General features: G+C 36.9%; 2 protein-coding genes, 1 long non-coding RNA gene and 1 other non-coding gene across 5 annotated transcripts; 2 read left to right on the top strand and 2 right to left on the bottom strand.

The window, feature by feature from the left end:
* The first annotated feature begins 1136 nt into the window (after positions 1 to 1136).
* LOC112167240 lies at positions 1137 to 2274 on the top strand. Of its 2 annotated transcripts, none has more exons than XR_005799375.1 (3): positions 1137 to 1403; positions 1600 to 1665; positions 1765 to 2274. It is a non-coding gene; the product is annotated as an uncharacterized LOC112167240 (long non-coding RNA). The 2 variants fall into 2 exon arrangements; XR_002923661.2 differs by having other exon boundaries at positions 1137 to 1665; positions 1765 to 1843; positions 1969 to 2274.
* A 2007-nt stretch (positions 2275 to 4281) lies between these two features.
* Positions 4282 to 6969, bottom strand: LOC112203279 (receptor-like protein EIX2). Its single transcript, XM_024344268.2, has one exon. It carries the CDS (start codon positions 6967 to 6969, stop codon positions 4282 to 4284), a length of 2688 nt encoding a protein of 895 aa, XP_024200036.2.
* Positions 6970 to 20039: 13070 nt separating this feature from the next.
* On the bottom strand, positions 20040 to 21447 carry LOC112203277. Its single transcript, XR_005810679.1, has 3 exons — positions 21234 to 21447; positions 20873 to 20964; positions 20040 to 20777 (listed from the first exon to the last, which is right to left on the bottom strand). It is a non-coding gene; the product is annotated as an uncharacterized LOC112203277 (transcript).
* A 1275-nt stretch (positions 21448 to 22722) lies between these two features.
* LOC112201615 (putative lipid-transfer protein DIR1) lies at positions 22723 to 23462 on the top strand. Its single transcript, XM_024342518.2, has 2 exons — positions 22723 to 23061; positions 23247 to 23462. Exons 1-2 carry the CDS (start codon positions 22731 to 22733, stop codon positions 23261 to 23263), a joined length of 348 nt encoding a protein of 115 aa, XP_024198286.1. The 5' UTR covers positions 22723 to 22730; the 3' UTR covers positions 23264 to 23462.
* The last annotated feature ends 2108 nt before the right edge of the window (positions 23463 to 25570 follow it).

Below are 25570 nucleotides of genomic sequence, written 5' to 3'. Positions count from 1 at the left end.
ATCATCTCTGAAGACTTCAATAATACCTTCCTGGCAGCAGGAGAAAAGACTATTATCACTACTTACGATCATCCTGACGTAGTCAGCAGTGACCTATTCCTATCTCTCACCAGAAAAGAGATAGATTCGACACTGGCATGCTTACAGTGGATTGAAAGGCTTGAAACAAACAACCACTATAAGATGTATGTTGATACAGATGTCGAAGATAATACAACAAATGCTCGTATGGCCCAGGCAGATAACGACTCGTTTGTCCTCGGTCACAACACAGAAACAGACGAGAACATGTGAAGCAGTAGGTGTAGAAAGCACCGAAAGTACTTTTGGACTTTTCCCAAAAGATGCTTTTGCTTTTCAAAAGGCAGGTGAAAAACATTTCACCTAAAGGAATCTGCTTTTCCCCGTCCGATCTCCACCAGCAGGAGCACTCAGGAAAGCAGGAAATAACGGAGTCGTTCTGTACATTTTGTTGTTTTCAATTGTAATCTGAGTTCCGCTCCCTATATAAGGAGCTTTAGCTTCTCTTAGAAGGCATTCGAAAATTCCTAGAAGAGGAAATTGAGAAGAAGCAAATTCTCTAAGGAAGCTAGAATAGCAGTGTGCTCTTTCCTTCTTGTTGTAGTGTGAAGTGTGCTTTCATTACAAGTAAGTAACTGTAATCATTCTTATGGATAGCTAAACAGCTTCTTAGCTGTTTACCTGAGAATGAGGCTCTGAATTTCTGTAATCAAGTTTGACAAATAAGTTCTATATGAAGCCCAAAACGCAAGTCTGAAAATATTTGTTTAAGTTTTGATTACTGCAATTTATCTGTTTACTAGTTTTAAGCTAAGATTGACGATCCAAAAAGCCTAGAACAGCAGTGATTCCGCCCCGAAAGTAACCGTTTAGACAGGATGTCGTTAGGTGAAATATGGCATGTTGAAGGCTAGATCTATGCTTTAGGATTTTATATTGCAGGCTTGATAATTATGGACAACAGATAAAGGTAGAAAAAGGTTGAAAGAAAAAAAAAAGAAAAAAAAAGAGGGACACGTGTGAGACACTTAGAGGAGTACCCAAAACCTGGTCAGGAGGTGCTAACCACACCTGGTCAGCCAAGTACTATCCCATAGGATGTGAGCAGATTCTAATACACACACACATGAAAAGAGACTGAGGGTATTGTAGCTTATGAACAGTAATTCTCTTATGAATAGTGAGCTTCCCATTTTGCCCCTTACCACGAGTTGGATGCCTCTGACGCTGAGTTGCTATGCGTATTGGCTTGACTCTGTGTGTTTGCTCCAGATAAGGACACATTCTCTCTTCTAAACCCCTATGCTTTCTCTATGGCGCTATCTATGGTTGTTCTTTGATTGCCACCGTTTCCATCTGCTTGTTTAGAGCGACAGCGAAAGGTTTTGATCGCCCCTTTTATCCATGCCAACAATTCACTGCTCTAATCCCTCAATTTTTTGCTTTATCTTCTTCGCTATGATCTTTGGTAGATTGTACTTTTCTGCTTCTGCGGATTTCAACTGGGAGTTTTGGATTGTTTCTCAGATTTGTCTTGAACAAAGGGTTTAAATTATTTTGTTCGACGAATTGGTTTAGGATAAAGGCGTCTAGATATTGATCGATCCAAAGGCTCTCATGCATGTTATTGGAACCTCTTCTCAGGTTGGTCTCCTCTCACAATTCATTTGGGGTTAACTGAATTTATGGGTCTTTAAGGGTCATTTATTATTCAAAACTGAACATTATCTTCAAATTTTGCAGGTATGACAAATCAGCAACTTATTGATCATGGACACCAAATGATGGATGAGACTGATCAAGCCATTGATAGAGCACAAAGGTCGTTGGTTCATCTTCAATATCTGATTTCATCACTAGACAAACATCTGTTCCTGCTCCCAAGCGTTGTCATAATTTTAAGTCATTTTTAAGTTGAACTTTTCTTTGTCTTTCTTTTTATAATAGGTTATTCATCAAACTATCAACGGAGGACTATGACTCTGACAATGCTTTTAGTGTTCTCTGTAGTATCTGCAAGTTTAAAGTTGACTTTTAGTGAAGATACTTCTAAGGTAAAGACATACTAATTTCTCTATCCACATCTCTTTTTTTTCCCCCCTAAGTGCTTTCAAATTTTGATTTTTTGTTAGCTGATTTCGATATTTTTTGTTATTAGTACGTATATGCAGCTTCCTCAACTGTTTTTTTATTAATCTATGATATCTTCAGGAGTTTCTTCTTATATGTACTTTTCTATGTTCAAACCCTAAAAGGCAGTGCTGATTTGATTTGACAAAAATTCAATTTTATTATAGGATTTTTGTGTAAAGATTATAAATACTATAATAAAATGTCAAACAAATATACAAAACATTGAATTACAAACATTTATATAAATACTGTGAAAAAAATCCAAAAATGTACTTGTGCACACCTTCTTTCGCGGTTTGGTAGTTTTGAAAGTTGCTTACAAAATCTGCATACTCTAATCTTTCATATTAATTTATGCTTCTCTAGCTACTTTGTTGTTTGGTTAGTTTGATTTAATAGAGGGGGTTTTGTCCTTTTTCACTAATTCTAGACATTTTTTCCCCCCATAAAAACTCTTATAACTTATTCCCTAGTACGGTTTGAAATGCAATAATCAACAAGGCAAAGTCGCTTTCTATATCTACTTCCAACTAACCTTGGTGAATACGTGCGGAAGACCAGCTCTACACACCTCAGCTTCCAATGGGTGTAGAGTTTATCCAAAGGATTGAGTAGAGTTTCTTTTTTACAAGAAGCGATAATTTCATTAGTGTTGCAATATTATGAAATAACCCGTCATACTTGGCCCGACAAAAGTGAATTCTACATATAGAATATTGTAGTTGCATACACTTAACACCTAAGGCTCACATATATAAACCACAGTACAAGTGACACCAAACCCTAAGCGGCTCTGGCCGCCCTCCCGCTATTGGTGTTTCTCACTGATCTACCATGGACGCCATCAGCGATCTATTCGACGCTTGACCGCAATCTTTAGGACCCTTGTTGTTCTTTTGATATTTTCGACTTCCTTTTCTTCGAATTAGCTGTGTGGAAGGTATGGCTTAACCGTCGGGCTTGGCTGACCTTCGATGGCGGTGTTGCTTCTATGGCTGATGTTGATGGCGAGATCTAGCAACAGATCAGTTGTCCAGCTTCTGTTGGTGGCAGCGATATTGCATGGCTGGTCCCGACCTCGATGTTTACAATGGTCAGGGTTGTAGTGGACGTCGGTGATGGTATTGGCCAAGTACTGAGTTTGGGTGCCCTGATCTTGGGTGTCCATATCAGTGTGGTGGGTGTTTTGTTTGGGTTGGTTTTGGGCCCAAATTTGAGCCCAATTAACGGGCTTGAAGTGGTGCATTTCACAGACCTTTGGAAGATCTGGGTTTGGACCCAGGTTTTACTATCTGAATTTTTGCTACGCCGAATTTTGGTGGTGTCTTCGCCACTAGGAGAGTAGTCTTCTATCATATTCAAGGGCAATTGGGTCGTTAGGCCTTAGTTCAAATGTGGTGGGTTATCCAAGTGCAGGCTCAAGACAGTGGACCGGTGGCTTGGGCTTGTTTTTGGCTTATTGCATTTCATAACCTTATGGATCTTACATTCATGGGAGGCTCTTTGCTATTTACTAATAGTATTTTCGTACACCAATTAAAGTCTCTAGGCAAACGTACTTGTTTAGTTGTTTCGAGTCATGTATCATTCACTAGGTTATGATCTTCTCTTGTTTGTCCCTTGTTTATAATTGATGTACGTACTTTCTGGTCATAGATAAATAATGAAATTATCTATTCTTTCAACAACAAAAAAATCACCTAAGGCACACCTAAATATTATAGAGAATACAGATCATTAAATAAAAATTAATCTCCGTACTCAAGTTTAAACTCTTTAGTCACCAAAATGATAATCCAAAGGGCGAGTACGAAGAGGTATGCTCATCTTCCTTATTTATTGAAAACAAAAATGAAAATGCCCACAGAGGTGTAAGGAGCGGGGTTAACATCCTTACTCCTCCAAAAAACACAACTCTTTTTTCTTTTTTATTTGTCAAAGCTTACTACTCAAGTCCACTAGACCACATTCTCAAAAAAAAAAAAAAAAAAAAAAAAAAAAAAAAAAAATTCCATTGGCCCAAAATATAAACAAAGTACATCAAATATTACACATTTACAAGATAGAGAAAGGAAAATTATAACATAGCTAAGTTTAACACTAATTTACTTATTTTCTTTCTTTCAATCAAATTTTCCTTTGGAAATGAGCCATTTTCAATGCAACTGCCACCGCTACCTTATCGTAGATGCTATCAAAGGATTGAAAGTAGGCATACCTCCACGACTTCTTTATGAGTAATGTGCCACAAACACCCCAAAAGCCTATGATAAAGCCAAGCACTGCGCTAACGTAAAAACCAAACTTTTTATCATCTTCATGTCTTTTCCCCCTAGGAAAAGTGGGTTGTGGAGGTGTGTCATCTCCTGAGCACCTATTTAAAAGGGGAACCCCACAAAGTGATGGGTTGCCCCCATAAATATTGGTTGAATCATCAAGTGCTTGAAGTTGGTTGCCCAAAGGAATTCTTCCGCTCAATTCGTTGTAAGACAAATTCAAGTGAGACAAATAGGTTAAAGATGAAATACTTTGAGGAATTCGTCCCGAAAGGTGGTTGACTGAGAGATCAAGGAATTCGAGCGACCGCAAGTTTCCAATTTTCGAGGGAATATTTCCACTTAGATGATTCATCGACAAGTTCAAGATAACCAATGCGAAGAGACTACATATTTTTTTAGGGATTTCACCTTCCAAACTATTTGAGGAAAGATCCATGCTTTTTACCCACCTTAGAGTCTTGTTATATTGGAATTCTCTTCCTTTGGTCACCATTATTTGTTGTTCATACGCATGATATAAGGCATAAGCATTGAACTTGACATCTGTTAGAGCAGTCATATTATTCAAACACTTTGGTATAGTACCTGAGAGGTGGTTATGACCAAGATCAAGGAGGTGAAGGTAGCCAAGATTGCACAATTGCTGGGGAATATGTCCACTTAGATAATTGGATGGCAGTCGTAAGATGAACACCTTGGATACATTTGTTCCTATCCATGAAGGTAGGTTTCCAGTAAATCTATTACCACCAAGATCAATACTCCTCAGGTTGGTGCAATTTCCCAAGGCCATTGGGATTTCACCATCGAATTTGTTGTTCTTCATCGACAACATGTAAAGTGAACTTGGGATACCCATTGAACTGGGAATATTTCCTGAGAGATGATTGTCTCCAACATCTACAGTGTATATGTCACCCCACATACTCCATGCTTGAGGAAATTCTCCAGAAATGTTGTTGCTTCTTAGAGAAAAGATTAACAACTTCTGCATATTACAAACAGAGGATGGAATCGTGCCATTCAAATAATTTTCATAGAGATGCAGTTGTTGCAATTTTGGAAAATGTTGGTCAAAAGTTAACGGAATTGGCCCGGAAAATGAATTGCTAACAAGATTTAGGTAGGAAGCCTCCTTACACAACCAAAGCGGGAGTGAGCCGTGGAATTGATTATGTCTCAAATCTAGAGTCACTAAATTTGGAACTATCAGTTGGACTGGAAGCTTTCCACGAATTTGATTGTAACCTAAATCCAAATATTGGAGTTGGGAAGATATTTTCACGAACCATTCCTCTGGTATGGAATCCGAGATGCCTGTATTGCTTAGAGTGACATATACTAGTTCAGTTTGAGATAGAAGCCATAGTGAAAAGGCAGGACCTACTTGACAGTTCGTGATGGCAATGGTGTCAAGCTTGAAAGGAGGAACCCACTCATAAGCCACATTGAAAATGATGGAAGGCAGCAGGTTGGGGTTACTGATATTGCCCAGTGCAATGTATTTTAACTTCGTGAGATCTATGAAATGGGCTTCAGTTAAAAAGCCTACCAATGAGTTGCCCGATAGGTCTAGATGAACTAGCTCAGAGAGTCGTCCCAAACTTTCCGGGATGGATCCATTCAAATGATTGTCGAAGAGGTTAAGGTACTGCAAATGGGGGAGCATCCCTAAGGAGGCAGGCAATTCGCCTACCAGCTTATTACTAGACAAGTCTAGTGACTCCAACTTATTATTTGCACAACCTGATAAACCATCCAAAAACTCTGGAATACCCTGATCAAATGCATTTCCCATAAGAATTAAGGTCCTTAGGTTGCAGAGATTTCCAAAGAATTTGGGAATTCGACCGTGAAGGCCATTAAGAGATAAATCAAGTTCTTCCAATGATTTCAGGTTAACGATATCATTGGGAAAGGGACCGCTGAAAGAATTCTTGGCCAAGTGAAGTTCTCTGAGGCTAGTTAAATTAAAAACCCACTTTGGAAATGGAGACTTAAAATCATTGAATGACATATCAAGGATCAAAAGTGATGTGAGGTTCATGGTGTGAAGTGAAAGTGGAAGGCTTTCAATGTTGCATCTAGACAAGTGTAACTCTAGCATGGAAGGAAGCATGTTAACTACATGTAGCCAACTGGCTCCTGCATTGCTAAGGTCCACTTCATTCAGACTGAGGTATTTTAGAGAGGAGAGATGAGAAAACCAATTCAAATTTATGGAAGAAATTTCCAATAAATAGTTACCGCTAAGGTCAAGATAGTTCAAGTATGATAGGTTACCAAGATGAGGTGGAATCTGTCCCTCAAAAGATGAATATGAGATATTGAGATACTTCAAACTTTTAAGCTGACCAAAGAACCTAGGAATTTGAAGCCCTTGAAAGTCATTCGAGCTCAAGTCTAAGTAACTCATATATTTTAAGCTAATCAAAGAAGGATTTATCTTACCCCCCAAAAAGGACTCATAATAAGCCTCCAACTCCTGGTCTTCAGCATCAATAGATGGAGCTGGACTTGTATTGTAGAGGTCCATCTTTTCAACATGACCAGTGTGGTTGTTGCATGAAATCCCTTTCCATTGACAACAATTTTGACCCTCCCAAGATGATAGCCTACCCGAAGCATCGATAAGATCTGCTTTAAAGATGAGAAGTGCGCTTCTCTCTTTGTCGATGCATTTCACAACTGGAAGGCCATCTCCCAAGCAGAGTTTACTAGTGTTTAGGCATGAAGAGGCTAAAAACAAAAGGAGGAAACAGAGAGCAATATTGAGATGATAGATAGGGTTGGGAAAGTTTGCAAAACTATCCATAATTTAGGTTTGCTTTGTTGTGGATGGCTATTATTGAACATCTCTGATGGAATTTATAGAAGGCTACAAGCAAGTAAAATTCAATGTTAAAATATAATTCAATTTGTTTTCCACATTAGTCCTCGGCCCATTTCACAAGTTTGCATGTCTTTTCAAGTTCATAACAAAATTGGTTAATTAATAGGTATGTACATTAGACTAAACCGATGTTTTGGCTTCATGGTGGATTTTGGCATTTTGCAAACCCTACATATCCCAGACAGGACTAAAATAGTATGTGTGAGGAATTGAGGTTGTATAAGTAATAGTGTAGTACCACCAAATTCTAATGAAGATGGTAATTATATATTAGGAAAAAAAATATTATTTTGGTCATTCAATTTTGATCTGTTTGACACTTTGGTCGTTGACTTTTAAAAAATATCACTTTGATCACTCAACTTTAACATCGTTTGACATTTTAGTCACTGCTGTTCTTCATAAACCGTTAAAATTGAGGATGTTTTGGTTAAATCATTAAAAGATAAATCTGAAAAAATTAAAATTAATTTGAGCCTTCTTGAATTTATTTTCTTGCAAATTGCAATCGCATAAATGAAGGTTTTCGATCAGTTGGCCCCCATGATCAGTAGTCTCTCCCTCTAGTCTTATTAATCCATTACAAGTTGAAAGCTCAAACCTTGTCAAAGATCATTATTCTCTCACAGAGAGACTCATAATTAGATCATTAACCAAACTTAGACTAGACATTCTCAACTTCATCCTAGACTAGGACCAAGTAATCCAGATAAAGAAAGAGCTATCAAGGCCATCAACGCCTTGTCTTCTCTATGCAAAGATAAGGAGAAGCTCTTCATCTAGAACCTACTGCTATTTATAAGACGAGTTTATTTTCCTCTTCTGAGTTGATTAGGGATTGAGTCATTTTGTGTAGGGAAATTAAAGATTGAATCTTTTTGGTTAGGAGGATTTAGTTGTGTAATTCTTCATAATTTTTTTTTGCTAAATTGAATTTGGAAGCTTCTCCACTCATGGAAATGGTAATTGTTATTCTTTATTTTTCTGGGTTTTGTTGTTCACTTCTACAGTGAGATAGATGTTTTTAATTTGCTAGCTGCAAAGATATGATATTTTGATAAAGCTCTCCTTATATGTTTTATGAACTCCTCTGGTGTGCAATTTTGTGAACACAATTATGGGTTATAATTGCATATGCGATCAGTAATGCACTAATGCAAGGTCTGGGAGATGTAGTGTCTTTTTTTCTCTTTTTTTTTCTTGGTTTCTATGAGATGTAGGTTAATTATGTATGGAAATAATAATTTTTTAAATATTTATTTATGTTTATAAAAATATTTTTATGATATGATGAAAATATCTTGAAAATGTATAATATTTAAAAAAATTTAACGGTGGAGTTAACGGTAATACCAAAGTGATAGCTGGTGTTGAACTTAAGTGACTAAATTGATATTTTTCAAAGTTAAATGACTGAAGTGTCAAATAAAGAAAAGTTGAGTGACCAAAGTTGTTATTTTTCCTATATATTATCACCTAAACAGATAAAAACCGATTGAGCTTCATTATATGAAACAGGCCAACAGTATAGTTTGATCTCATGATGTTTCATTGTTGTGGATCAGATGAAAGTGATGAAACTGTGCGGTTGAATAATTGTAGTTGTGCGGTTGTGCCTAATCAAAGTGGTCTAAGTCAAGTATGACTTGGTCTATGTATGGAATCTATTGCGAAATTTCTTTGATGTTGAAATATCCATTTCCATCTCAAATCACCATCCTAGTGTGAAGTATATATTCCTAGTCAAACCAAAATCATCATTAAATGTAGCTAACATCCCGTTTAATAAGAATCAAATCCTATCCAAAGATGAGAATCTAATTTCCTATATACGAAAATAAGGCTTTCTCGGATGGTAATGTTAAGTAGGAACACGCTTGGTGATAACTCTCAAACTATTTGAACCTGACACTAAGTGAGCAACTCCAACAACTTTTCTATATTTTGATTTTTCTATATTTTAGGGAAAAATAAGTCTCTTTTGCTCCAACAGATTCCCTAATTTTCCCCATTTTAGGAATAGTGAGGAAATAAAAAATCAAATTCCCTGAATTTACAGCAATCTCTAAAATTTTAGAGTGTGTTTGGATGAGGGGAAAATTGATGGAATTTAATTGAAAGTGAGGATTTCATAATTCCTAATATCCAGTTCCCTCGTTTGGCATTATCACATTGGAAATTTTAAATTTCTCTGTGGAAAAAAAGGAAGAAATTCGTTATTTAAATTCCTCACTTCAATTTCCATCAAGTAGGTGTCATTTACGAATTATTTTGCAGTATTCAATTTTTATTTCCAAAACAAAACTTTTTTCTGTTTTATATTTTTATTTGTTTTAAAATTTCTTAATTTATTACACATTTCAAATCCTAAATAGATGCAACCAAACAATAGAAGTTGCAATTAATGGAATTTTAGATTGATGGAGTTAAAGATTCCACTATTTATAAATTCTTACGAATTTTATAATTTTCTTATCCAAATGCACCGTTAAGGAAGAATTATGGAGATTTTAGAGATTGCTGTAAAATAGGGAATCTGTTGGAGTTGGAGTAGAAAAAAAGACTAAATCTTTGATTTTTACTTTTCTATAATACAGAAATTATAGGGAAGTTGTTGGAGTTGCTCTTAGGATGTTACTTGACGAGAAGCCCGAGTATATAAGAACAATATATAAACTGTTTAAGTTAGCCACTAACTTGATGACTAGATTTTGACTCCAATATATACCTTAGTTTCGACGCAACAAACCCATTTACTGGTAATGAAGAACCTGTCTAGCTACTTCTCCCATCAACTGTCACCTAGATTTTTTTATTTATTTTTTTGGGTAAAGGAATTGCATTATATTAAGCAATTGGAATGTTTACATTAGATATCAGTACATTGAATAGCCAAGAAGGCCCATCCTCTACCCAAGTTTGAAATGCAAGAAACAAAAACACATGCCTAGCTAACAAATGCTTTGCCAGATTACATTTTGTGAGATATATGTACAAATAACTGAACTAAAGAAATGAAAAAGGGTCTTCGCTTCTTTGATCAAGTTTCCCTCCACTGACCAATCATCATCCTCAGCAAGCAATTCATTAACCGCAGATAGTGAATCCATTTCTAGAATCATGGATGCAGATTGAAAATCGGCTTGAAGTATGGATTGTAAGCCTAAAATTGCTGCATACAGTTATGTGGCCTTCACACTAAAGAAACCATGCATTCCTTTTGAAACTACCAAGAGTAGTTCCCCTCTCTCACTGAGTAAATCATCCCCTAATCCCCTTAGACCCGCTGTTTCCTCCAAAGCACCATCCATATGTAATTTTAAGAAGGGGAATGGGGTGTCTTCCAGTGATGAGGTACTCTTACCTGCCTGGAAATGAGAAATTGAGTTGTTGGAGTAGCTAGAAAGTTAGCAAGGAAAGCTTGGACTTGGGAGAATTATATACGAGGACATGTATACTTATGCTGGAAGATCTTCTCCTTCCTAGCATGCCAGATGTGTCTACAAACCATCACAATAAGATTAAGAGCATCCAAAGAAAGTACAGAAATAGCATGCCTACACATCCAAAAAAGAGCTTTCTCTGCAACCACCAACAACACTTTTGAAGGGAGTAATGCGCCAAACAGCTTTGGCCTTGGAGCAATACCACAAAGCATGTAATGTAGTCTCAGCTGCCATGTTGTAGCGTACGCATATATGAGAATGTAGCAAGTGTCTTCGATGGAGACTAAAAGAAGAGGGAAGAACATCACGTAAAGCTCTCCATAGAATCACCGTTGTAGCAAATGGAACCTTCAAACGCCAAAAGATTTTCCAAACTGGATCATCTTGATTGTGTGAACTTCCTTAAGCTCCGGAGGCACGTGTTCGAATTCCTTGCACCACAGGAGACTCCACCTAGATTGATCACTATAGTTGTGCGTATAAAAACACTCCATTAGGAAGCAGCTCGCTCCCGATATCGATCACCTGAATTCAAGACTTTGATTAATTAAGAAATGAGCTTTTCATTAAAATGAGACTTTCAGTATATCTTAACCAAATCATGCAAAGTAAATGTAATTTCTTGTTGGAATTGAACTATATAATGAAAAGTAATATAGAAATTTCTGACAAAAATAAGGTCAAGTCAATTAGCACTGCAATTCCTTCATTAATTTATTTCATAGACTAGCATTTTGTACATAACTACACTGCACTTTACTTTCCAAATTAATATTAGCATAATAATTGCCAAAATACCCCTAAATTTGGCAATAATTATCGATTTACACCCCTAACTTGCAGTTGCGAAAATTAACACTGTAAACTTAGTGAAAATTGCCGATTTGCACCTCTTCCGTCAAATTCAACGTTTTTCATCCAAATATGAGAGGTAATATGGTCATTTTTATATTTATTTGTGTAAAAAAAAAAAATTTAATAGGGAGTGAGAAGTTATTGTGGGTAGTTTTTCATGGAATGATAAAAGTGGGTAGTTTGATTATCTTTTCCTCATTTTCACCTTTTTTTTTATATTTTCTGTTTATTTTGTAATTTGACTATATCACCCCTATCTATTTTATGAGTTGTATAGTTTTTTAATATTTCAGGGTCATTTTGGTACTTTTTTTTTTCTGTTTTGGCTAACAAAACCTCTTCTCTTAATAATAGTATAGATAAACGAAAAAAGTTTAGAGGGAGAGTCATGCCCCTCCGTCTACTTTTTTTTTTTTAATACAATTTCATCTACTTATTCACTCGTTCATTCATAACTTTTCTTTTTGCAAAATTATTCCTATATTTTCTTATTTCAATAAGAAAAATTAAGTGGAGAAAGAGAAATTTAACACTGAACCGAATTGATGATTTTTTTTTTTTTGCACTTATAATAGACAATCTTTATCAATCAATTCAGTTTATAAAGATTGTCTATTTGGGATAAACTTTTTACGCTAAGAAAGCATCAATTTTCTTTTCAACGGAATGAAAATATATAATAGTAGTTTGGGACTTTGGGTGGTGCACAATGAAAGTCTCTTGGCATCAAGTCTTTGATCTTCAGAGGTAGTCCAAATCTAATCTAAGCAGCGGTGACTTAGAAGGGCCTCAACTAAAAGACTTGGAAGTCTTCTTTGCTGTTACAGGAGTTTGTGGTTGCAAAATGTTGACTTGGAAGTCATGAAACTTGGTGCTCAAATTCCACGCTTGCCAACATCTTAAACTTCAAGAAGTAATAATTATATTTGCTAGGATAGTAATAGAAAAATAAACGAGAAAGAACTTTGTCATTTGAGGAAAACTGTAGAAGCAACTTTGTATAAAATATTAGAAAGAAACGTAACATATAACATAACATCCAGAATGTATATGACTAAACAAATATACCGAAGCTGGCATTTTTAAATCCTTAGATACTAACGAGCCACTGTGAAGGAAGTCGCCAATGCTACTTTATCTTTCATTTTATCAAAGAATTGAAAATAAGCATACACAAGCAATTAATGTGCCGCAAACATTCCATAAGCTTATGATAAAGCAATTTAAGATACTAACATACACACCAAGCTTTCCATTGTCATCTTCATTTTTGTCCCCTTCTCCATTAAATCGAAAATAGATATTACCTCTATGATTTCTTCAAAACTAATGTTGTATGGACACATCTATAGCTGAGTGACGCTGACATAGAAACCAAGCCGTTTTGTTCACTTGTTGTCGTCTTCATCATTATCGTTGTGGGTGGTGTTCATTACATGGGCATTTAGTTACATTGACGAACCTGAAGACCATGCTTTGGACCACGATGTCAGAGAAGGTGCCGCTACTCGGGTAGTTGTCTCAGTGCTGCGAGGGCTCAATCGTCATTTTCTTTTGGTTCCGATTTTGAGGAATATGAATTGGGCTTCTGTTAAGCTCCTCAGCTCATAAATTGATACATGTAGGTTGACATAAGCCCAATCTAATAAATTGGACTTCTACCCAGCTCACACATGCACAAAAGAAGACTGACTTGTTGCTTAAGCAAAAATAGTTCAAGTCAGAGGTGGAAAGTTCGATCCTTCATATCCGCTTCGGACTTGATGATATTAATGATGTTGGCAAAAGCCAAGTGTTATTGGGAACATACTTGAATATGATTCAGTGAACCTACACGAATTTTAAACTTGCCGCAGATGTGGTACTGCAGTGCCGTTCCCCTGATCGCCTACTGACCATGGAGCATTTACTCAACAACCATTAGATCTGACCCATATTAATCTAAGGGTTGAGAAATATCAGCTCCACTTGAATTAAAATATATTATTTTACATTTATTTAATCAATTTCAATTAGTTTATCATCTTCCTGTTTCTCAAAAAAATTTAGTTTATCATCTTCCTTAATTTCAACCACGTCTTCTCCTCTTCTCACAGTCCCAAAACAAATTTCAAAACCCAAATCATTCCCGTCGGGGAACCATGTCAAGAATTTGATATCAAACACGTCTTCTCTTCTCAATACCCAGAGCAATTGCACAACCCAGATCTCATCCCAGATTTGTTTCCACCGTCGCCGTCGTCGTCGCTCTCCACCACCTCCTACGCCGTTTCTCCCACCACCTCCATTTTGGAAAGGTACCTTCTCCATCTCTTTTTCTTATCTCTTATATGGTTTTTGTTCCCTCAGAGGTTTGCTTTGAGATTCCATGTAATAGAAAGAAAGCTTTTCGATCAAAAAATAAATAAATAGAAAGGAAGCTTCCTATGTAATTGAACTACAACAGTACAACGTAAACTATTGGGTTTAAAAAGGAAAAACGATGATGGAACTCATAATGGAAAGTTGGGTGAATTTCTTTGTTCCCTTTTGTTTTTTTCCACCTCCATTTTGTTTCTAGTCAGTAGAGCCCAACATTTTTTTTCCTATTTTATTATTATTATTGTTTATAATTGGTGTGGCATATTCTTTGACTAGTTACAAACACATGGACATCATGGAAAATACATCAGAGCAATGGAAGTTTTTCCCAACAGAAACACAGATGGCATATATCCCTGATGTTGAAGATGATATGAAACCAAAAGATGGACAGCAATTCGAGTCATTGGATGCAACATACAAGTTCTACAATGATTATGCATTTAAGGCTGGATTTAGTGTCAGAAAAAGTAAGGAGACGAAGAGGAAGGGAATACTATATTGGAAACAATATGTTTGTTCTAAAGAAGGGGAAACTGATGAGACATGGAGAAAAAAAAATGAAATTGAGGAAAGAGATCGAGGGAAGACTCGAACATGGTGCAATGCAAAATTAACCGTATGTAATGATGGAAGTAATTATGTGGTCAAGACTTTCAATGAGGAACGCAACCATCCCCCTACAACACCAAGCAAAGTTCATTTGTTAAGATCACAGCGTACTGTGTCTATTGCAAAAAACAATCTGATACAAGACTTGAGGCGGGTGGACATTCCTATATACCAGCAATTTGAATTATTCGAGACACAAGATTGTGAGGCCCGGAAATTCGTATTTATTTTCCCAGGAATTTCCGGAATCTAATTTATGGTTGTTGGACGGTTTCGTGGCTCGCGAATGGAGCGGAAGTGTTTCGGACGAATTTCTATTTGAAAGGTATGACTTTAGGGGGGGGGGGGGGGGGGCTCAAGGTTGACTTTTTATACGTTGGGATTCTTCGAAAACTTCCTTCACGAAAGTTGTAGAGCGCGTCGATACGAGTTCGTGGACATGTGGAACGCGAGAATCGGAGTTCGTATGAGAAAGTTATGAGCGTTTGAAGTTTTGGGAAAGTTCTATAAATAGGAGTTTCCATTTTCAGAAACTTACTATTTCCAATTTCAGTTTTACCATTTCCGGAAAGTCAGAATCCTCCGTTCTCTCTCATCACCCGCGCTCGACCCGACCCGAACCCGGTGATCCGACCAGGCTTTTCCGGCGAGCTCCGGCCATCTCCGGCGACGAGACTTTCCAGATCAGCTCGACTCCTCCATGCGCTGCTCCCTGTGGTGTCCTCTAGTGCCAATTCTCGGTGGTGGCGGCGGTAGAAGGCGGTGCAGGTTGGTGTTTTCGGACCCGGCAGGAAAACACAACTCCGGCGACTTCGTGGCTTCGTGCTTCCTTGGTTGAGTTCAGAATAGGCTTCCTAATCGATCTATGGTGTTTGTTTTGATCGGTTTACGTGGAAATCGGTTCAACTCAATTAGGATTACTATTCACGGTTTGTGAGGTAGTTTTCGATCCCTTAAGCTTGTTTTTTGACTTCGAGCCAGTTATAAAAGTTCACAAGCATGCTTAGATGAAGAACTTTGATGTTGGGAGTTTTGTGAAATATTGAGTTTTGGCCGGCGGCGGTGCGCCACCGTCTGTGGCGGCGTTCTGGCGGTGTTCCGGCCACTTAAGGAACTGTTTTTGGTATTATATATGTTCTACTCGTTGATACGAGCGTTTCGATATATAATATGCAAATTTTGGAGTTCGTATGGAATTGTTATGATTTTTGCAGTTTCATACTGATCGATTATTCGTTCCATGAGGATTCGAGCGTCCGATCGACTTGTGGTTTGGTCACATCGATCGTGGACGTATACCGGAGACTTTGGGAGGTCTCGGATGTGGTTTTGCCTCGATTGGCGCCACTTTGGGGATTTTAGTTCAAAATAGGGGTTTCGAACTTTAATCAAATGTGAATCGTTACTGATTTGAGATCATTGGTGATTAGGTGCTTCTAAAGGTGAATTGGACGAGTTGTTGGTGATAGTGTTAGTTCGGTTCTGTATAGAAGACACAGCGGGAATCTGAGGTGAGTAATCTCATGAAGTTCATTCACGAACGGGCTTATCTTTATCTTTTGAGAGTTATTTAGTTAACTGCAAACTATAGTTGGTATTAGTAGGCATTCCTGAGCGGATGACTACGTATATATATATTTACGTGAAATATATGTGTTTTGGTGGTTTGTGGATTTTGAAACAATATGCATGAAATGATGCTTTTTATTGTTTTGGGTTGTGGCTTTTGGAAAACAAATGATTTTGGAAATGTTAATTTCGATTTGTTTTGAAAAGCGTTGAGATTTGTGTATTTAAGGAACATTTTAGTTCGCGGGTGGTTTATTTAAATATGGGTTTTTACCGGGAGTAATTGATAGGGATCAATTACGAGGAATCTTTCATTTTAGATTCGTGTAACATTTTGGGTCCACTGTGACTCCTTTAATGTTTTGGTATTTATACCGCGGGTCCAAAGACTTACGAGTTGAGGATCGTGGGTGGGAAAATCGGGACTTCACGCCTTTGGCCGGGTTAGTGAATACGATCAATTAGAGCTCTAGTCTGTCCGCCGCGTTTGTTTATTGATTTAAACGTGTGAGTTTATCTCGTGATTTGAGTGAGTTTATCTCGTGCTTTGTTTATTGATTTAAACATGTGAGTTTATCTCGTGCTTTGTTTATTGATTTAAACGTGTGAGTTTATCTCGTGATTTGAGTGAGTTTATCTCGTGCTTTGTTTATTGATTTAAACGTGTGAGTTTATCTCGTGATTTGAGTGAGTTTATCTCGTGCTTTGTTTATTGATTTAAACGTGATTTGAGTGAGTTTATCTCGTGCTTTGTTTATTGATTTAAATGTGTGAGTTTATCTCGTGATTTGAGTGAGTTTATCTCGTGCTTTGTTTATTGATTTAAACGTGATTTGAGTGAGTTTATCTCGTGCTTTGTTTATTGATTTAAACGTGATTCGTGTGAGTTATTAACGTGATTCGTGTGAGTTATTCTCGTGATTTGTGTGAGTTGTGTGTGGTTTGAGTTACTCATACGGGCTTGCAAAAGCTTACCGGGTTTGTTGTGTGGCAACCCGGTGCACCATTCAAACGGTGTAGAGGTTAATCCTGCAAGTCGGGAAAATCGTGGGTGAAGTTGGGGTTGTATACTTGCAGCTAAACAGTAGGAAGCAAATTTTGTGACTTTACCGTTATTTGGACTTCCGTTGTAGTGAGCTCTGAGGAGCATTTACGTTTTATCTTGTTGTTGACAATTTAATTCGTAAGCTTGTGTAATATATAACTCTATGGAGCGAGTGTATATTAACTTTGAGGGTTCAGGGCATCAATATGTGTGGAAGTTAAGGGGAAAAAGATTTCAGGTATTTTGTATTGATGACTGAACGTTCACGCATGTATAATTATGGGATTATATATATCGATTTTCATGTGTGTAAAATCAGGGGCGTGACAAAGATGGTGGCCATGCAAATGTTGGCTGCACTGAGAGAGATTTAAGAAATGTGGTGCGAGATGAGAGAGAAGAAGTCAAGGGTCATGATGTTGACATTTTATATGAGCACTTCAAAGCTGAGCAAGAGAAGGATCCAGATTTCTTTTTTGAATTTTATACAGATGAAGAAAACAGGCTTCTCAAATGTTTCTGGATTGATTCAATTGGAAAAAAATCATATACATATTTTGGTGATGTGGTTGTATTTGATACAACATACAACACTAATCGTTATAAGATGATTTTTGCTCCAATAGTAGGTGTGAACCACCATGGGCAAACCATTGTTTTTGGATGTGCATTTTTGAGCGATGTGACCTTTGATTATTTTGTTTGGTTGTTGAAAACATGGCTTGCAGCAATGCCTAAAAGTGCCCCGAATGTTATTATCACCGATCAAGATCAAGCAATGAGTAAGGCAATTGCTCATGTTTTGCCAAACACAATTCACAGGTATTGTGTGTGGCATATTCTAAAGAAATTTCCGGAGAAGACTAACGTAGCTTTTATGCAAGATTACTATGAACTTTTCAAGACATGTATATGGGATTCGGAGTGTCCAGAAGAATTTGAAAAGAGATGGTTTGAAGCATTGGAAAAAAGTCAGCAAACAAATAATGAATGGTTAGAAAAGATGTATGAACTGCGTGGCAGGTGGATTCCAGCATATGTAAATAAATACTTTTCAGCAGGGATGTCAAGCAGCCAAAGAGTAGAATCTGCACATGCATTCTTCAAGCGTTATTGTGATAAAGAAAACAGCTTGATGGATTTTGTCACGTGTTTCAATAGGGCAGTTGCACATCAGAGACATGAAGAATTGCACATCAGAGACATGAAGAATTGGTTGATGACCATAAAGATTTGAATGAGACACCAAATTTGAAATTAGGGATGCCAACAGAGGTCCAAATGTCTCAATTGTACACCAAAAAATACTTTCAGTACTTTCAAGCTCAGCTTCATGATAGTAATGGTTATATCGTAAATGCCGTAATGGAAGATAACAGTCATTGTGTTTACAAGACTCAAAGGGTGTTTGCTCAAAACTTAAGGATGCGGACGCTTGTACATGATAGGTATCAAACATAGTGACATGCAGTTGTAAAATGTTTGAATTTGAAGGTATGCCTTGCAGGCATATTTTGGCTTTGTTACAACTAAAATAGATTATGGAATTGCCAAAGGAATATATTCTGCGAAGATGGACAAGGTTTTCAAGAATTCGTACAGAAAGGTGTCAAGGGAAAGATGGTGCAGATAATTCATTAATAATTAATTAGACACAACAATATGTTCAAAATTGCATCCAATTTAGTTGATGAGGCGGTAATTTCACCATAGGGGACTGAACTTGTGCAAAAGGCATTTGAAGGACTTATGGAGCGAATTAAGAAACTAAATCTTTCTGTTGGGCAAGCTTCTATCAACAATTCCTTAATAGGGACTTCTGAAGAGAATCGTTTCCTAGATCCTTCTCAAGTGAAGACTAAAGGTAGTGGAAAACGCATAACATCATGGAGAGACAGGAAAAGAAAAGTCAGACATTGTTCTAAATGTCAAAGTACTAGACATACTAAAAAGACATGCACATTTGATAGGTGCGTATCGGTTTATATATGCAAATTCTATGTTTTCTATCTTAAAAGATTACTCCTTTGAAGTCGATATATCATTCTATTTGCTAGGTCAGAGATTGTGGAAAATGAGGTAGACAAAGCATTAGGTGAACAAGATTACTTGGTTGATGAGCTATAACTTGTAAGTTGTTCCACTTGATGCTTGTGTGTGTATGTTTTCTTTTTCTTGGTGTTCTAATAGTATGATGGTGAAATTTTGTACAGCTTATTTCTTCTTGAAAACTGAATTCATATATTAATTTTATGCAGGTAACAGACAAAACAAGCTTCAAGAAATTCGTAGTTGAGAGCATGTTTTGGACTTTCTTGATGCTTTATGCTAGTCCTGCTGCATATTGTTATTCTACCACTTGTGGAGGTCTACTTTTTGCATAGATAATTTACTTGCAGCAGATTTTTGGTTAGATAATTTACTTGCAGCAGTTGTTTGGGGATCGCTGCCAAGTTGCTGCAACCTTCTCCCAGGTTGAGAGAGTTTGTGTATATGAGAAGGTCAAAAACATCTTGGTATCTATTTCATATGCATGTAAACTGAGATTTGGTGAAATTTCTTTCTTTTGGCTTATGAGCAACTAGTTTTTTGAGTCCAAAAAATGGAAGTGTAGCATTTTAATTAATATATTTCAATGTCATACATTTAAGCTTGAATATATGCACTCCATCTTTTCAGTTCTAAAAGATAACTCCTTTGAAGAAAGATATAATAGGAGATATGAACTGGTGTAAATTTAATTGGAAATCGGTAACAATTTAGAAATACACTCATACAAATTCACTTATATTGAGAATTGAGATCCCAACATCTTTCAGCGGCAACATGCTCAACAAAATATACACCAAAAGTTGCCAAATCAACCAAAATAATAATGTTCAACATCCTTATACTCTCAAGTTAAAAGTAGAGTTCATCTACGGTTGGTACGTAAGCAGATTGTTGATTCGCGCGCTGTTTGTAAACCTGTGAGGAACTGTTATCAACACTTGGTAGTTTCAACCTGTTGAGACAAAGTTATATATCACAGACACCCCGACATCATCTGTCATATTTAGATTAGGAGACTGCATATTGGCTGGAGCTTCTTCTTGATCACCTTTTACCGTATCTTAGAACAAAGAACGCATGAACTCTTAAGTTTCAAAAAATCATAAACAACAATCAACAACTATTCCTAGAGAATAAATAAAAGCAAAATCTACCAATCATAAATAACAACAATTTCTGAAGCCACACGGCCACCTCCTAACCCAAACTCAAGAAACACATCTTTAACAGAAGGCCCCTCCACATATTCAATGTCAGGGTATGCAACACAGTGTCCACATTGTAAAGCACCAGAGTATATATGCACCCCAAGCCGTCTTGCTTTCCTCATGCACCTCGCCTCCTGCTCCAATAATTTGACTCAGACAAAACCCAATTGGGAATAAACAGAAACAGACAGGATTGAGGCGCCTGAGTGTAAGTTTTGCATCCAAAGTAGGATGCCTGTACTTCTTCGAAAACCATTCCTTGACAATAGACCTCCTTCCCACAAAGGTTGACTTAAAAACCCTCTGAAAATAGATAACCAAAAAACCTTAAAGCCCCAATTTTATGCAGTTTAACAACAATGATACAGAAAACAAATTCTAGTGTAATAATAACTTACAGCTTCAGCTCCTTACTTCACCAGAACAAGGGAGCTATCTACAGAATCTGCCCCAACATCCATAGCAAAGAACTAGGTTTAAATTCCCTGACCTAGTCTTCACCAAAAATGATGGATTGTCAGACATATAGAGCATACACACACCAACATCTAACTAAAGATACCATTTTTACTAACTAAAAAAACAACACCATCTTAAAATCTTCACAAAACCCACAAAGTTTCCAAATTTAAACCCAATAGTTTCCAAGTAAAGCTTCAGATCTGCATATAGAAGAATGTTAATTTGGGCTTCACGCCCTGATCGAGTTTCATCAATCTTTTGAAAAATTCTCAATTATATAAGAGATGGAGAAGGTACCTTTCCAAAATGGAGGTGGTGGGAGCGACAGCGTAGGAGGTGGTGGAGAACGACGACGGGAACGAATCCAGGATGAGAACTGGGTTGTGCAATTGCTCTGGGTATTGAGAAGAGAAGACGTGTTTGATACCAAATTCTTGACATGGTTCCCCGACGGGAACGATTTGGGTTTTGAAATTTGTTCTGGGATTGTGAGAAGAGGAGAAGACTTGGTTGAAATTAAGGAAGATGATAAACTAAATTTTTTTTAGAAACATGAAGATGATAAACTAATTGAAATTGATTACATAAATGTAAAATAATATATTTTAATTCAAGTGGAGCTGATATTTCTCAACCCTTAGATTAATATGGGTCAGATCTAATGGTTGTTGAGTAAATGCTCTATGGTCAGTAGGTGACCAGGGGAACGACACTGTGTGACACTGATTAACGCAGGTTAAATTATAGGAGAACACGCAACTATTGTCCCAAGACTTTGTGGGCTGTACTCCATACCACTCGATCAAGGTTGGTTTTACATCATCTTCTACTATTCCTAGTTCTTTTTCCAAGACTGCATATGTTGGGAAAACTATAAAAAATTTACTTTGGCATCAAAGACTTGGTCACCTTACTAATGAAGTAGTCAAAAGTATGTTGAATAAGTGCCAGCTTTCTGGTGACTTAGTCTTCACATGGGTCAACGCTACAGCAACCTTGTGTACATCCCTATTCTTCAACTGCTCAGTCTCACACGTAGCCCACTATCCCAGCACGTATCTCTTCTACTACACATGTCCTAATGCTAGTATTCCTGCACATGCTGCTACTACTTTCATGTCAACCTCTACTCCATGTCCTAATGTTACTATTCATGTATTCCTTCACATGCTCCTACCAATTTCACGTCAACATCTCCTACATGTCCTAATACTACTATGCCTCCTACATGTCCTAATGCTACTATTCCTTCACATGCTCCTACTAATTTCACATCAATCTCCACTATGAGCTCTCCCTCTCATGCATCTGACACACACACTATCATCCACTTTGATGAAACTGAAGGCTCCATTGATATTAGTTCTCAACCTGGCTCTGATACCATAAAAGCTTCAAGATAAGCTTGAGAGAAAACCAGAGAGTACCAGAAAATAGAAATTGAGCTTGTATAAAATGGAACAATTAGTTACAACCAGATTAGGCTATTGGTATTTATAGTAATTAGCTTACTGACCTAATTATCACGCTAACTAACAACTCTACCTAACTAATCCATGAGACCAGCAGCCATGTGACACGTGTCAAGATAACACACAATAATAGATAGGTAAATGGTATATATATGTTATCAGTTAATCATATAATATTATTACTATAGTAGACTCTGCTCCTCTAATTTCAAGTACTTTCTTTCTTGTTTTTCTATAAATTAAGCACAAAGTGGACTAGCATGTATGCAACTAGTAATATCATCATCCTCAGAATCAGAAGTGATCAAGAGGTATTGTAGTGATGAAGTACCTCATCGTCATCATGCTAGCAATGCTAGTAACTGTAGGCAATCTTTGGGGATTTGATGTGGGGGTTGATGGGGCTGGGGAGTGTGGAAGCAACCCGGAGGTTGTGGTATACAAGCTTGCTTCATGTGGACCAGCAGCACAAGATGGGAGCATCACGGTTTCTCCCAAGTGTTGCTCGTTGGTGAAACGCGTCGACAAGCGTTGCCTTTGTGCCATTGTGCTCTCTAAAGAACTTCAGAGTCGTGGCCTCAACCCAGCAATCGCAGTCACCATACCTAAACGTTGTAAGGATCCCAGACGTCCCAAGGGTTACAAGTGCGGAGGTAACTTAGTTTCCCAATATTCAGATTATATTACGAGTCTCTAGTACTTACGTTGTTCTTGTCTTCTTGATCGATCAGTTTGTCTTTATGATTCTCTCTCTATATATGCATGCATGCTGCTCAGAATTCAAATTTCATGGGGTTGCCTAATTGTTTTACTTATCATTCTGTTTATGCTTTTGCAGCTTATACAGTGCCTTGATCAATTACAAAGACCCAAGACGATGGTCCCATATATAGCTGTGGAATTCTCATGTTGCTTTCACATCATCTAATGTTTAAATATATTAGTATATATTGAGCCTTTTCAACTTACAGGTTTAAAGGATAAATAAAGTGCTACTTCAATAGTACAATCCATATTAACAACTATTCTTTTTAGTTGATCTATTTTCCATTAACATCACAATATTACCCGCGAGAAACCCGGGCACGTTGCAAGTTATATATTACTGGTCTTCATGCATGTACTGTGTTTCAAGATAAAAGCACTACTAAAGTGCTACTTCAATAGTTCAATCCATTATTATTACTGGTCTTCATTCATGTTCTGTGTTTCAAGATAGGAAAATTCTTAAGTGGCGGTTTCCCCACCAGGTGGCTTTAGGGCCACCCAATCAGAAGAAATGAAATTTTTCCTCTTTTCTGAAGCTGCCCCTGCTCCCTAAAGTGCAATACCAAAAACACCCCCCTTGCTGGACAGTGATTGGTCTGCCCCACCACGTGTCCGTGCGGCTGCCCCACGCAAGATTCTCTCTTCAAGATAAAAGCACTACTAAAGTTTCAAGATAAAAGCACTACTTAAGTGCTACTTCAATAGTTCAATCCATTATTATTACTGGTCTTCATGCGTGTACTGTGTTTCAAGATAAAAGCACTACTAAAGTGCTACTTCAATAGTTCTATATATGGAAATTATTCTATGCACCGACAGTGCAAATGACTTAACACTTATAAGATGATCTTAACTCTTGATATTTATAATTAATATTTTTATTAATAACCTAAGAGTGTATTTAATATAATATTCTAACCATCCATTTATGTCGGTGCAAGTGCACATCGGTGTACTGAATACTCCCCTTCAATATATTATTACTGGTCTTCATGCACGTACTGTACGCAATTAAATTAGTTGTTTCAAGATAAAAGCACTACTAAAATTACCTGGGAATACCGAAGTCAACTCTATTGCAATTGGACATTTGGACCATTAATATTACCCAATAAAAAAATAAACTGAAAAATATATATCATTACCCAAATTGACATAAATGGATACAACGATACGCAAGAAGTTTCTAGCTAAGACAAACAATATGAAATGCGGATTGTAAATAGAACAGTACAAATGAGATTCAACTAACTGACTCCCTAGAACTATCATACAAACTACACTACAGATGATCACAAAAGAGATGTAGTGGAGTTGATCACATGGGAACAAGAGGCAAGAAAAGATAACAACTCATTTCAGCTTGAAGCACCAACAATGATTAGAAACACCCCGTCTTTGGTCGATTTAGATGTCCCCTTATTTATATCAAGTCTATGAAACTATAGTACAAGAGAATTGAAGTGGAAATAAAGAAATCCAACAATCAGATAGTTAGATAGCATAATAGCACCAACCTTTCAGGCCATACCAAGTTAATCGAAAAGCCTACAATTATAGAAAAGTAATTAAATAAAAGGCCATTCAAAGTAAGATCAAACAAAATTAGATCCTGGACTCTCTAAGGAAAAATACTAATCATTCTTCCCAATTGCCTGCACCATGTGCCAAATCAAACCATTTAATCAAACCAAGAACCAAATTCCAAGTTTATGAAGTGGATGCTTCTAGTTTTGAGTACAATAGTACTAATCGAGAACATCATACCATGTAATCAAGATGCATAACCAAAATTTCAATTTTCTCAAGTGGATGCTTCTAGGTTTTAGTAGTACTAATCGAGAAACCAGAGTTAGACATTGGTGCGATACAATGGTCAGTGAATTTAGAGTTTATGTTGGAGGAGAAGGTTTTCTCCAAGTTGAAAACTACTAGAGATAAGAAGAGGCCTTTTTTTTTTTTTCTTTCCCTCTCCTCTTTTATGTCCTTATTAGTAATTTGACATGAGTTGACAAAGTCAACTATTACTTGAAAAAAAAAAGAGGTCGAAATACTAATTTTGGAGGTATGAATAGAAGCTCCCATTTGAAAATTTTAAATTTTTTTTTCATACTAGTCAGATTCAAGCCTGTGACATCCACAATAATAATTTTTATCAATAATTAGCATGTCATAGCTCACCGGTCTTTACTCTTTAAAAAAAAAAAAAAAGAGCTGGATAGGATGTTGGGATAAAAAATTATAGAATAGAGGAGCTTCTTCCCTGCTCCCTAGTGAATTTTTTTTTCCCTCTCTTTAGTGGTTTCTTCCTAAAAACATACAAGTTTTTATTTAATGTTGTACATATTTTTTGTGTGAAGGAGTTTGAAACCTAGCCTACTTGGAAGGCGTAGC

The sequence above is a fragment of the Rosa chinensis genome, chromosome 5 (assembly GCF_002994745.2).
Source record: "Rosa chinensis cultivar Old Blush chromosome 5, RchiOBHm-V2, whole genome shotgun sequence".
Classification (NCBI taxonomy): Eukaryota; Viridiplantae; Streptophyta; class Magnoliopsida; order Rosales; family Rosaceae; genus Rosa; species Rosa chinensis.
The sequence above is the reverse complement of the archived record's forward strand: the minus strand, read 5'-3'. Positions and strand labels throughout refer to the sequence as shown.

Excerpts from the sequence above, each read along its gene's own strand:
- LOC112203279 (XM_024344268.2), bottom strand. The coding sequence starts at position 6,969 with ATGGACCTCTACAATACAAGTCCAGCTCCATCTATTGATGCTGAAGAC.
- LOC112201615 (XM_024342518.2), top strand. The coding sequence starts at position 22,731 with ATGAAGTACCTCATCGTCATCATGCTAGCAATGCTAGTAACTGTAGGC.